This window comes from Tenrec ecaudatus, chromosome 1 (genome assembly GCF_050624435.1).
Source record: "Tenrec ecaudatus isolate mTenEca1 chromosome 1, mTenEca1.hap1, whole genome shotgun sequence".
Classification (NCBI taxonomy): Eukaryota; Metazoa; Chordata; class Mammalia; order Afrosoricida; family Tenrecidae; genus Tenrec; species Tenrec ecaudatus.
Window position 1 is genome coordinate 165,518,602 of NC_134530.1, and position 12,828 is coordinate 165,531,429.

The window sequence follows — 12,828 nt, forward strand, 5'->3', positions numbered from 1 at the left end:
ACATGAACTAGATTTTCAAATTCAATACCAACTCCTCCTCTTCCAGCTGAATAAATTAAAGCCTGGCCATTTGGTGCCCTTGCTAGCTGCCTTGGGCTCAGAGTGTCTAGCGGGAGCGTGTTAGAGCTGTCCCCCCCCCCCTTTCTCCCTCTCGTTAGGTGAAGACATTCGGCGAAGCTTGTCTGATGGTCAGGAAACCCGCCCTAGAGCTTCTGCGTTACCTGAGAAACACCAACTGCACACACCCGGCTGTGCGATATGTCCTCTGTATCCTTCCCTGCCTGCTGCGAGCGGCCCTCTGCGTGCAAAGGAGGGAAAGTAGAGACGATGCGCATGTGCCTTCTGGCAATGTTTTCTTTAACAGCCCATGCTGCAGATGGGGAGAAGGGGACAGGGAAAACCCTCAGTCTTTGCCATGCTGTTCACTTCTGTGCCAAACAGGACTGGCTGGTACTGCACATTCCAGATGGTAAGCACTGCCCAGCTCCACTGTGTCACGCTCGGTCACCCGGTGCCTGTGGTTCTCTGACAGGATCTGAAAGCTGAAAGAACAGCCTTTTGCCTGCGCCCAGCCAGTTCAGCAACTTCATCATTTCTTCATAGCATTGGGGCCGAGAGGAAATTCCGCTCAGAGCTCCCTGGAATGACGTGTTGGGGCTCAGCACCCCTCACATGGATATCTAAGGCCTACGAGCTGGACCTCCTGCTACAGAGGTTCAGGCTCTGTTGGCGTCCACTGCCTGTTGTTGAGTCCCTCGGAGCCTTTGGCATGTGGCTAGTGTCTCCGTTCTAGGATGGTCAACGGGGGTCTTGGAAACTGCCCTCTCCACACTTTGCTTCCAGGCTGTGTGCCTCTGTTTTCTGACCTGGGCTTTAAACCATCGAGAAACAGACCCCCGATCTGATCCATGTGGATGCCCTGGGTGGTGACTGTAGCGGAGGACCACACACCTGAGAGGGACAATGAGTATTTTGAGTTACACACATTCTGCCTATTCCATTTTCTTATGGTTCGTCTTGTTTTTCTCAGCTCATCGTTGGGTGAAAAATTGTAGGAACCTTTTGCAATCTACCTACAACAAACAGCGCTTGGATCAACCTTTAGAGGCTTCGACCTGGCTAAAGAATTTCAAAACATCAAATGAGCGCTTCCTGAGCCAGGTGACTAGACCCCAGATGCGCAGTGCTGAGCAGCCTTCCTGGGGAGCCTTCCCACTCGGTGACCGTAGGGAATTAGGGTTGCAGTTGGGATGATGGTTCCATTTGTATTTCTTTACTACCATTCATTTGTCCTCGTGAAGTAGAGGTAACACCTTGACATTCTGTGGGTGGGAGAGTGAAGTCCAGAATGATTCATTGTTCTAAGTTTGCAGCCTCCCGTCTTCCACAGACACATCTTCATCGACATCATTTTCTCTGGGTAAAAGTGGAGAGCAAAGGTTTTGAGAATGAAGAGGGCACTGGAGGTACAAATGTGCTTACACAATTGATGTATGTATGGAATGTCATGAGTTGTATGAGCCCCTAGTAAAATGATTTTTTTTTTTTTAAGTCCCAGGAGACCTAGATCAGAACATATTCGTTTGCATAGAGAAGTCTCTTACAGGGTCAGGGACAAAAGAGGGAAGCTGGTTTCTACTAACTTTGGCTTCCTACTTCCTCAGCCCGGCGGGGGCTGGTACTCAGGCTATAGTAATTGGGTTTGTCTTTTTTGCTTGCTTGTAGATAAAAGTGGCCGAGAAGTATGTCTGGAACAAGCGAGAGAGCACAGAGCAAGGCAGCCCTCTGGGAGAGGTGGTTGAACAGGTAAAGGAGACAGTGCAGAGTGTGTAGTGTGACCAACCCAGAGAAGGCCGCTCCGGGCCCTGAGCCACTCATTGTCTGTCTCACGGCCTCGGTCACAGGGCATCACCCGGGTGAAGAGTGCCACGGACGCGGTGGGCGTTGTGCTGAAAGAGCTCAGAAGGCAAAGTGCTCTGGGTGCTTTTCGCCTCCTGGTGGCAGTGGATGGCGTCAATGCCCTCTGGGGGAGGACCACCCTGAAGAGACAAGACAAGAGCCCGGTAGGAGCGCTGCGTTTGTCTCGTTCGGGTTCTGGTTCCGTCCTTTGCAGAAACTGTGACATAGCCTTCTAGAACATACAGTATGTTTCCTTGTCAATCAAACCCACTGCCACCTAGTTGATTCCAACTGGTCAGGACCCCATAGGCCAGAGTAGAACTGCCCCTTTGCGTCTCTGAGACTGTAAATCCTACAGGGTCAGACAGCCACGTCTTTCTCCAGCAGAGAACGACCGGTGAGTTCGCACCGCTGACTGGTTGGCAGCTCAGTGCACAGACTACTCCACCCCCAGGGCTCCGTGGCCCAGAGTTTGTGCAGTGAAATGTGCAGTGGGAGTAGTGTCAGACAGGCGCCACTTCCCACGGGAACCGAGGCTACGTGGTCGAAGTAGAGAAGACCAAGGAAGGGTAGTTTGGGATACTGCCGTTCTCCCCTGCTGGCTGTCTTTCGTCTCTCAAAATAGGGCAGCCCCAAGGGCTGCTGCATCTCTAGCCTTTTGTCTCCGTAATTGCACCGTCTCCCTTCCTGTCTACACCCTTCCACTCAGTTCCAACATAGAAAACCGCTTCTCCCCGAGGGCTACAGTCATATTCAGGTTGAGGATTTTTTACTGGTGTTATTTGACATTTGCCTCAGAAGCCCAGGAAAAACAAATCACGATCTCTCTCTCTCTCTCTCTCTCTCTCTCTCTCCCCCCCCCTCCGCCCCCCCCCCCTTGGCCAATGTACAGATCGCACCAGAGGAACTGGCGCTTGTTCAACATCTGAGGAAGATGGTGAAGAATGATTGGGTGAGTGCCTGCAGTCCTGAGACTTTTCAGGAAGAAGTGTGTTTTTATTTTAAAGATACTCTGCTACTTCATTGCTAACACTCTTTCCAATTCTTACGCCGTATCTTACTGACCTACCCAAATCTGTGCAAGCTAAGAGTAAAGACTGGATCAATCTATGTGTTGGTTTCTGATCTTTCCACAAGACTGGTGTAAGCTTATGCAAAGCCAGTTTATTTAAATATTGGCCTAATTTTACTTTGTAATTATTTAAAGTATTTGTTTTGCTTTTTATCTTCCCATCTTCAGAAAAAATTTTAAGACACAGAAATACGTCTTGATGGATTTCAGAACATAGAGCAGCTGCCCTTCAGAGCCAAATTGAGAACTAATACCCACGTTCATTGCCATTTAACTGTACTAGACCACACTGCAGTGCCACCGGATGGCCAGCCCCTCCCAGCCCCCACCCCGGCTGCAAATGATGAAAATGAAGTTGTCTGTATTTCTCCATTGTTTTTTTTTCATAATTCTGCTTTGCTCCTTTCTTTCAGCACGGAGGCGCCATTGTGTTGACTTTGAGCCAGACTGGCTCGCTCTTTAAGCCCCGGTCAGCCTACCTGCCCCAGGAACTGCTGGGAAAGGTGAGCACAGCCTATTGTCATTCTGTCTAACGGGCGATCAGCCTGCTTCTCCTCTTCTTGTGTGTATTTTGATGTCACTTCACCCAGACACCCAGAAGGCTGGCATTTTGCCCTCTTTGCATTACCCTTTTCCTACATGTTTCCCCAAATTATATTACAGTAACCTGCAGGTATGGTTTTGCTTTATCTCTAATTTCTTCAATATGTTTTCCTAAAGGTAATGATATTTTGTTATACGGCCACAGCACAATGCTCAAACTCAGGAAATTGGCACCGGTATAATGCTGTTAAGTAATCTGTAGAATTTACCTGATTTTGACGATTCTCCAGTGAGAGCCAGACTCACTGCCATCACGTCTGTTCCGATTCAGAGCTACTGTAATAGGGTTTCCAAGGTTGTAAGTCTCACCAGGAGCAGAAAAGGGCAACGTCCTCCCACAGAGCCCCAGTGAGCTTAGATCGCGCCCACCCACCCCCCGCTGTGTCCCCGGCAGCCCCACTGCCCTGCTGGCCACCCCATGTCCTTCATTTACAAAGAGCGTCTTGGACAATACGGTGGTATACGTGCTCCTGTCGTCTGAACTAGTTGCTCAGTCATCTTTTCTAATCTTGATATGGTAGGTGGTCTATTGGTTCATACGTCTCGAGGTTTCGTATTTCCCAACTTGATGTCTATTGATCAGGGTGGCTGGACTGTCACAGAAGTGACTGGTGATGCTAGTCTCCACCTGCTTTTGCCTCCAGAAACTTACTCTTCTCCCTTTGCCATCAGTAAGCATCTGTGGAGACAGGTTGTGAGATTAGATAGATACATGCCTGTTGCTTATCAAATGTTCACAAGCTTTATTTTAGCATCCCTTGGCGAGTCTTCTGTAAATTAGCTATGTGATTTCAGTTGTTACAATAACAGGAGGACTGGGACTAAGTGGAGATTTTCCCAGCTCAGCCCTGGCAGAGTAGTGGTTACACATCTGGCTGCAACCTGCAGTGTCAGCAATTGGAAGCTACCAGCCAGCTCCTGGGAGAAAGATGGGGGTCTGCTCCCAAAACAGTTGACAGTTTATCAAGGGCAGGGGGAGGGGGTGGGGGTATCTATTACCAAGGACTGAAGTAGAAAGAAAATAGTTTGAAAATGATGGCAACATATGTACAAACGTGCTTGACACGACGGATGGATGGATTGTGATCAGAGCTGTAAGAGCCCCCAATAAAATGATTTAAAGTTTTTTTTGACAGGTTAGGGACCTCACAGGGACAGTTCTACCTGGTCTGCAGCGTCACTGTGAGTTGGTGCCTATTCGATGGCAGGGAGTTTGGGTTTGGTTTGGTGACTTTTTCTAAATGTGCCAGTTGTCTGTCTTCCGTCAGTGGGAACTCACCCTTGTCCTGCTTACTTGTGTCAGCCTATCCGTTAGTGTCACCTTGTGGATTCTTACTTAATGCTGCTGTCTTTATTCGCTGTCTTCATTTATTTTGATGCTCAAAGTAGCTTGGGGCAAATAGGAGCCTCTTGAGCTTGACCCGCGTGCCTCTTTGACACATCCCCCCGTGGGCGGAGCCCTTCTCTCCCGTCCGCACAGCACGCTCCAGACTCACCTTGCACTTTCTCCGGACTCAGCCGTCTGTCCACGGAGCCAAGAGTTCATTTCAGAAGAGAATGGCTCTTAAAAACCAAGACGTCATTGCTGCTGAGATCTCACTGCTTTGAGTAAACGTGTCGTGTTGATGAGGTGTCTGGCTTACATGAAAAGCTGTGGGCTCACTCATCCTTCCACTTCCAGCCCCGGCCCACAGCACTCATCAGACCCCTGCACAGTTCCGACGAGGCGAGGCCGCCTGCTCTCATCGACCTTCCACTCGCTCCCTCGCTCAGAGTCGCTTCAGAATTCCCTGCACTGGGCTCTGAAAAGGAAGCTTCTCACCACCAAATGTCACCACAGTTGGATATTTGTTCATTCTTTTCTTTAGCCTAATAATTTGTGGGCCAGATGCCCTGTTTAGAGATGGTGTTACTTCTACCCGCTCTCCTTCAATGGCAAGCTAGAAATCTGAAGAACAGATGGATTCATTTGTTTTTAATCATTCATCACTGCTTTGTAGGGTTGCATAAGACTCCATTATATGTATGTACCAGAGGGTTTTTTTTAATCATTTTATTGGGGGCTCGTACAGTTCTTATCACAATCCATACATACATCTATTGTGTCAAGTGCATATGTACATTTGTTGGCATCATCATTCTCAAAACATTTGCCTTACGCTTAAGCCCTTAATATATGCTGCTCATTCCTCCCCTCCCTCCCCACTCTCCCTACCTCATGAACCCTTCATCATTCATAAATTATTATTACTATTTTGTCATATGTTACACTGTCCGACGTCCCCCCCCCCGCCCTCTTCTCTGCTGTCCATTCCCCAGGGAGGAGGCTATACGTAGATTCTTGTAATCCGTTCCCCCTTTCTACCCCATATCCTCTCCACCCTCCAGGCATCACCACTCTCACCACTGGTCCTGGAGGAGTCATCTGGATTCATTTGTTTTCATTTCTGCCTTATTAGGGCATTTTGTTGTAATTGTTGTTTTATTGTTACTCTTTTGCTGTGCTTAGTGTCTACGTTAAGCCTGTTGGGGCTGTCTTTGTAAAGCACCACGCTCTCTGTGTATAGGGATCACTGTTTCAGGTACCCGTGAAGACTGTTGGGACGTCTCCCCTTGGATAAGTGGAACTGAAAGCAGTGGGCTCATCGCTTGTCCTCAAGCTAGAGAAATGTGGCATCGAGCTGATCTGCAGCGTAGCTTAGTTCATTACTAACCTCAGTAAGGAGACAAGGGTATTACCCAGAAAAAACTCTGTCTCCTTGAACAAACAAAGGACAAGAGGCGATGCAAATGCAGGGCTTTTCTGGGACTTAGTTTGGGGCGGAAGTAGCCAGCCGAACCCTTGGTTCTGAGGTGTGTCCATATTATACACATGATGAGGTTCTGGTGGATTTGGGTTCCTAGACCTGAGTCTTAACATTCCGGGGTCGGTCAAAGGGTGGGTCTTTGTTCTTGTGCATGGCCCTGGATTTGGTTGGAGCTGGCTGGAACTGGTTCAGAGGTCTGTTTGCTAAGAAAGAAGTTTGGAAAGAGGCGGGGGGGGGGGGGCGGCGCAGGAAGTGAGGAGTGGCGTTCCTGCGATGTGGTGAGATGTCCTGAGTCCTCTCCACTGGCCCGTCTCTTGACCCCTCCTGTCGTCAGGATGGAGCCAGTCCTCCTCCTCGGGGGACTGGTCTCTGGCACCACGCCCAAACGTGGGAGACGGGGTCACGGCAGCTGCGGTGCTTCAGTCTTCTCTGCCAGCATCAGCTCCTCTGTGGCCTCCTTACTCATTGTCCAGCTGTCACACGCATGCATGCATCAGGCGCATCTGAATCCCCACAGTGGCACCCTCCACGTAAACCCTTGGTAACGCAGTCCCGTGCAGCAGGCCTGCCCAGTGCATGCTGTCCCGCCGCCTCCTGGAGCAGTGGGGATCGCTTCAAGCAGGAGGAAACCCTTGACAACGGATTAGGCACACCTTGTGACATCTTTGTTTCTCCCACCGGTCCTTTACGTCTGGGTAGAAAGCTAGCTGGCTTTATAGTAGAGGCTGCCATGGCCTCAGGATTCCTGGTGGTGCAGTAGTAAGGTGCCCAGCTGCCACGCAAAAGGCGTCTGTTCAAACCCACCAGGAGAAACAGGTGGCAGTGATTGAGTTCTCTGGTAGGAAATACCTTGGTTCTTGGCTGCACATGAGAAAGAATTCACACTGAAGCCAAGCTTGTGATGCAGTGTGTTTTCATAAAGGACGGGAGAGGCTTCAGATTTTACAGTCTCAAAAGTGCACCCTATTTGGGGGAAGCGTGGCAAACCGCGCGGAAGCCACACTGGGCTCACCACTCACTGAACCTGAGCAACCTCGTGGGACTGCTCTCCCCCACGTGGCGACCAGAGAGACCGCAACCCTGCCAGTGGACACAGGACAGGGCCCCAGGGAGAGGGCCAAAGGCTGAAGAGAAGAAGATATTTAAAGCCTTTGCCTGGGGAGACATGATCCAAGGTATTGGTTAACCCCATTGGCTGACTCAAGCCCACCTAGTGGGGGCCTGGATTGTTTAATGCTCCCTGACTTCTTCCCAACCTGCTGTAGGGGCCTGTAGGGCTGAAGAGGGTCAGCCCTACCCTGCTCTGCTGCTCCCCCTGAGCTAGCAGCTTTGGGCTGGCAGCTTTGGGTTGCCACACAGACTCTTGGCCGCAGTAGCCCCCTGGAGAGTAGGATTTACAGTTTACCATGTTGAGTGGCTCGAGAGTGGACAGAAAGCTAGCCCTGGCCCTCGGAGCGCTTGGCTGTAGCTCCTCCTCTGCTGGTGTGTCACTGCTGAAGCTGTCTGCTTTTCCCCCTCCAGGAAGGGTTTGATGCCCTGGACCCCTTTGTCCCCATCCTGGTCTCCAACTACAACCCCAAAGAATGGGAAAGCTGTATTCAATACTATTTGGAGAACAATTGGCTTCAGCATGAGAAAGGTCAGATTTGTTTGTGTTGTGTTTCTTTCAGGGCTGTGTGCTCTCTGAGTCAGAGCCTTGATCTCGCCCCTCCCAGCAGCCTGGCCTTGCATGTCATTCTCTTACCACTTTATCCTTACTTATTTCTGGCTAATTAAATGGTATCAGAAGCGGGTGGGGGTGGGGAGTGTTAAGGTTTAACTTACAAGAGAGATTATATCTCTTCCTAAATGGTTATCTTCACCCCAAGTACAGTGCTCGTCCTAAAGGAGGAGGTGGGCCAAAGGCAGCCACAGGGCAGTTCTCAGCAGTCTCTGCTGTCGCTGTCCTTCATCACACAGCAAACTTTGATTGAGTGACAGGTGTCCCGGGGTATTCACCAAATGCTCCTTACCGTGTGCAGGCTGCCCTGCAGAGGAGCCCTGCTAGCATCCTGGTTACGTGCAAAGTCGACAGTTCAAAACCACCCACCCCTCCTCATGGGGGACATTTATGACTCTCGTAAAGAAACCCACAGGGACAGTGTCCACTCTGACCTCCAGAGGCGCTCCAAACCCGAATCCGCTCTCTGGCAGTGCTTCTGAGTTGTGGGAGAGCCAGGTGGATTAGTGAGGAGGCGGGCAGCCAGGCTTTGCAAACCCAGATCATGTTTGACTCTGACCAAAAGTCTTCCAGCTCGTCACTTTACCCTTGCCCTCACCTGTGGACAGGAGCGAGGCTGTCCTGTCAGCTGTCATTAGTGTAGGTTGTCAAAGGGTGGAGAGAAAAGTCTAGAAGAAGCTGCAACATGGTGGATTTGGGAAACAAAATGAGCGACGCCCACGGGGACTGGGAGCTTGGACAAAGGCCTAGTACCGGAAGGGAGGGAGGAGTGCTGGATTCAAGGAATAGAGACAAAGGGGAAACTATGCAGAGGGGAGAAATCCTTGGATGAGGTAAAGGACCTAGAAGTCCCTCCCTTGGGAAAGGGCCGTCTGGCTGCAGCTGGCCTCTGGCGGCAGAGTCTCTGGGAAGTACAGCTGCAACCAAAGGGGCTCACCGTGCTCCGTCTGACCCCCTTACAGCGCACACCAAGGAAGGGCTGCAGGAACTGCTGTTTCTGAGTAACGCAAACCCTGAGCAGCTGGAGCGGCTCTGTGCCCACCTCTAGGCCGAGGTCACAGCACGCCACCTGGGAGCCCTGGCAGAGGACGCCCCAGGAACACAGGACAGCGGCTCCTGGCCGTCACTGGATGGGCTCCTTCGGGCCCAGCTGTCTTCACAATTGCACAGCTTGTTCCTGAAAGGCAAACCAATGGACTAAGTGTGGCTTTTAACGTACCCATGCCTTTGCTCCTGTAATAAAGGTAAATATCTTTTGTAAAGTGTGTTGTTATTTTTTTTTTACATTTTGTTTTCAATCATTTTATTGGGGGCTCATACAACTCTTAACACAATCCATACATCCATCAATTGTGTAAAGCACATTTATACATCCATTGCCCTCAAAACATTTGCTCTGCACTGAAGCCCCTGACATGTTGTCACAGTCTTGGCATTAAGAAAATCCATGTCTGTGTCACGGTCTAACAGACTTGGTCCTACAGAAACCTGCAGCCCACACAGTCCAGGCGATCGACATGCACAGCTTAATTTCTCCTTCCCAGCCACCGCCACCCTCACTCCCTCGCTCCCCTCTTCTGCCTGAGGGTCCCTGAGAGCTGCGTGGGAACTCCGGCCCCTCCTGCCAGCCCTCTGAGATCTAGCCTTACGACTCTGCACGCACTGTATGCTGTCCACTCCCTCCACTTGTCTGCAACACTGCCGAGGCATCCTGACTCCGGGCCACCTTGGGAGATTATGGATCAGTCAGCATTTCATTCCCTGGGACGGACCTCCCCTGTGCCAGCTCGGTGTAGTCTAAAGAACCGGCTCATTGCCTAGAGCTACCCGATGAGCTAGCTGCACAGGGAAAGCTGTTTTAGCTGATTTCCCATGAACTGGGGACTGCAACTCTCCGTCCTTCTCTGCAGAATGACACTTGCAGGAGACGGAGGGAAGGACATCATGTATGTAAAGTGCCTGACACACTGTTGCCGGTCGTCAGCCAGCAGCTCTTCAGTCCTGTGGGGTCTTCCAGGGGGTGGGCGGGCTTTAGCCCCTTTCTGTGGCCACTGTGCACTTGGAGTGCCTTCCAGCCTGGTGAGCGGAGCACGTGGTCTCAGAGACAGCTCACCAGGCTTTTCCACGTCTGTCTGAGTCGCATCACCACTGAAACTTGTCCTCTAAAGGTGACCCTGCTGGTGGTTTAACTACCCACGCCATAGCTTCCGCCATCACAGTGACACCAGTCACTGCAGGGTAGTGACACGTCATAGGTACTTAACTAGGTGTTAGTACTGGTCTTTATAACTTGGATTTTATAATGCTTTGAGAATCACAGTAAGAGACAAGGTCTATCCATATGGGAGTCATCCTTTTTTCTCAGCTAGATTACTTCTTTTTTTTAATTTTATATATTTATTGGGGCTCATACAACTCTTATCACAATCTATACATACATCAATTGAGTAAAGCACCTGTATTGGACAGGGTTCTCTAGAGAGACAAACCAGATTGCTAGTAATTATATATCAATATATTTATAAAGATAGATATATAATTCAAGAAATGAACCGTTAAATAATATACAGATATATAATACAAGAAATTAATAGTTAAATTATAAAGCAGTGAGACACAAGCAGTCCTTCAAGTTTTGAGAGCCACCAGTTGCCAGTCCCCTTCTGTAGAGAGAGCTGGGCTATATATACTCAGGCAGCAAACAGCAAGGCAGGTCCCCAACTGTCATCAACTGTCAGTCCCCAGCTCCAGAGATGAACATTCCAATCATGTGGGCTTAAAGGGACCTCAGCTTACAGCGACACAGTCCACAGGCTAGGCATCCCACAGGTAGTGTACCCCTTTAAACTGAGGCACAGAACAAGCAAGCCATTTATCCCTCTGCCCTTCAGTTAATCCTACTTGTGTTTATCGGCCAGGCTGGCACAATAAACTATAGCAATCCACCCCTTGCCAGCCTGGCACCTGTACACAATTCTTTACCAATACATACTTATATAATTTCCAGATATTAATGAAATCACACTTATACTTATCATTAATCATCTATCATACATATAGATGAAAACACACTGAGTCAAATTATATCTGATATACTTGAACAAAGGAACTATATGCAATAATCACATCCAAAGAAAATACATTGACAATTACAAGCCTCACTTTTGCAATTGATCACGTGGTCGTAATTGATAGGTAGAACTACCTTCTCCTGCTACCCATTCTGTAGTACCTTTGCCCTCAGCAAGCACCTCAGCTGGCTGTGGTTGTTGGCCTGGCGGGGTGACCCGGACCTTCATTCCTGAGGGGTCTGGGTCATTATAAGTCCTGTTAGGATTGGGTTGCTGCAACTTACCATTTACTTTAATAACAGGGCATGGTAACACTAAGAGTCGGCCTATGTGATCTCCTGGATTCCAGACATATTCTTCTTTACCTCCATTATGTAGTACCAGTCCAATTTCTCCTTGGTTCTGAGGCTCTCTCCATGTGTAAAATGCGTTACGTCAAGTACACGTTACAATATTTAAATCATACTATGAGACCAACATTAAGAATCAGGCGAACCTGCCCCACCCCCCAGAAGACTTTATTTCAGAGGACAGCACTGAAGCTACATCTCAGGGAAAGGGACATGTCTGATCAGAGCACACAGGAGCAAATGAAGGGGAAGGAAGAGTGGAGCACATCCTGGCCCATCAGGCCTTGAGGACGATATGGCCGGCCCACTCCGAGACACAACATCCCTCACTGACTCAGCCCTACAGGGGACAACACTGAAGACAGTGTTGGAACTCTGTCCGATCTGATCTCACCACACTGAGGCAAAATGGAGTGGAACAGAACAGCAAGGGGAACAGAGCAACAAAGTCCCCAGGGAATCCCGAAAATAGACTTTGGGGCCAAGGATGGCACCCCAACAGGCTCGACTAGAAAACACTCTTAAAGGCCAATAAATAGTCCTTGAACTAACTACAAGCTTTTCTTTCTTATGCTTTGTTTTGTTTGTCTTTGGTTTGGTGGTGGTGGTGTTTTGTTTTACTTTGTTGCTTGGTTTTGCTCTGTCTTGTTTGTGTGCGTGTTATTATCTCCGCAGGTCTGTTTAAATAAGATAGGCTGGATGAACAATCTGGAGGAGAAAATAAATGGGACCAACAGTTCCGGGGGACAAGGGTGGGGGGAGGTAGTAGTGTTAACAAACCCAGGGACAAGGGAACAACAAGTGATCCAAATTAGTGGTGAGGAGGGTGTAGGAGGCCTGGTAGGGTGTGATTAAGGGTAATGTAACCAAGAGGAATTACTGAGACCCAAATGAAGGTTGAGCTTGATAGTGGGACAAGAGGAAAGTCAAAGGATATAGAGGAAAGAGCTAGGAGGTAAAGGGAATTTATAGAGGTCTAAATAAAGACATGTACATGTGTAAATATATATGAGGATGGAGAAATAGATCTATGTGCATATATTTATAGGTTTATTACTAAGGTAGCAGATGGACATTGGGCCTCCACTCAAGTCCTCCCTCAATACAAGAATACTTTTGTTCTTTTAAACTGGCATTCCATGATGCTCACCTTCTCGACACAATCGCTGAAGTCAAAGTGGGTGAATAAAAAAATGTGAAGAAAGCTGATGGTATCTGGCTATCAAAAGATATAGCGTCTGGTGTCTTAAAAGGCTTGCTGGTAAACAGTGGCCATCTAGTTCAGAAGCAACAAAGCCCACATGGA

The 12,828-nt window shown here is 49.1% G+C and overlaps 1 protein-coding gene across 2 annotated transcripts in view; it reads left to right on the forward strand.

The window, feature by feature from the left end:
- DAP3 (death associated protein 3) overlaps nucleotides 1–9,363 on the forward strand; it is a 33,081-nt gene extending 23,718 nt beyond the window's left edge. For both annotated transcript variants that reach the window (XM_075562893.1, XM_075562885.1), the window contains exons 5-13: nucleotides 159–267; nucleotides 377–469; nucleotides 1,031–1,161; nucleotides 1,726–1,806; nucleotides 1,905–2,063; nucleotides 2,792–2,851; nucleotides 3,385–3,474; nucleotides 7,903–8,020; nucleotides 9,064–9,363. In XM_075562893.1, the coding sequence (XP_075419008.1) occupies nucleotides 159–267; nucleotides 377–469; nucleotides 1,031–1,161; nucleotides 1,726–1,806; nucleotides 1,905–2,063; nucleotides 2,792–2,851; nucleotides 3,385–3,474; nucleotides 7,903–8,020; nucleotides 9,064–9,149 (927 nt within the window). In that variant the 3' untranslated portion in view covers nucleotides 9,150–9,363. The remainder of the gene's footprint in view (nucleotides 1–158; nucleotides 268–376; nucleotides 470–1,030; nucleotides 1,162–1,725; nucleotides 1,807–1,904; nucleotides 2,064–2,791; nucleotides 2,852–3,384; nucleotides 3,475–7,902; nucleotides 8,021–9,063) is intronic.
- The last annotated feature ends 3,465 nt before the right edge of the window (nucleotides 9,364–12,828 follow it).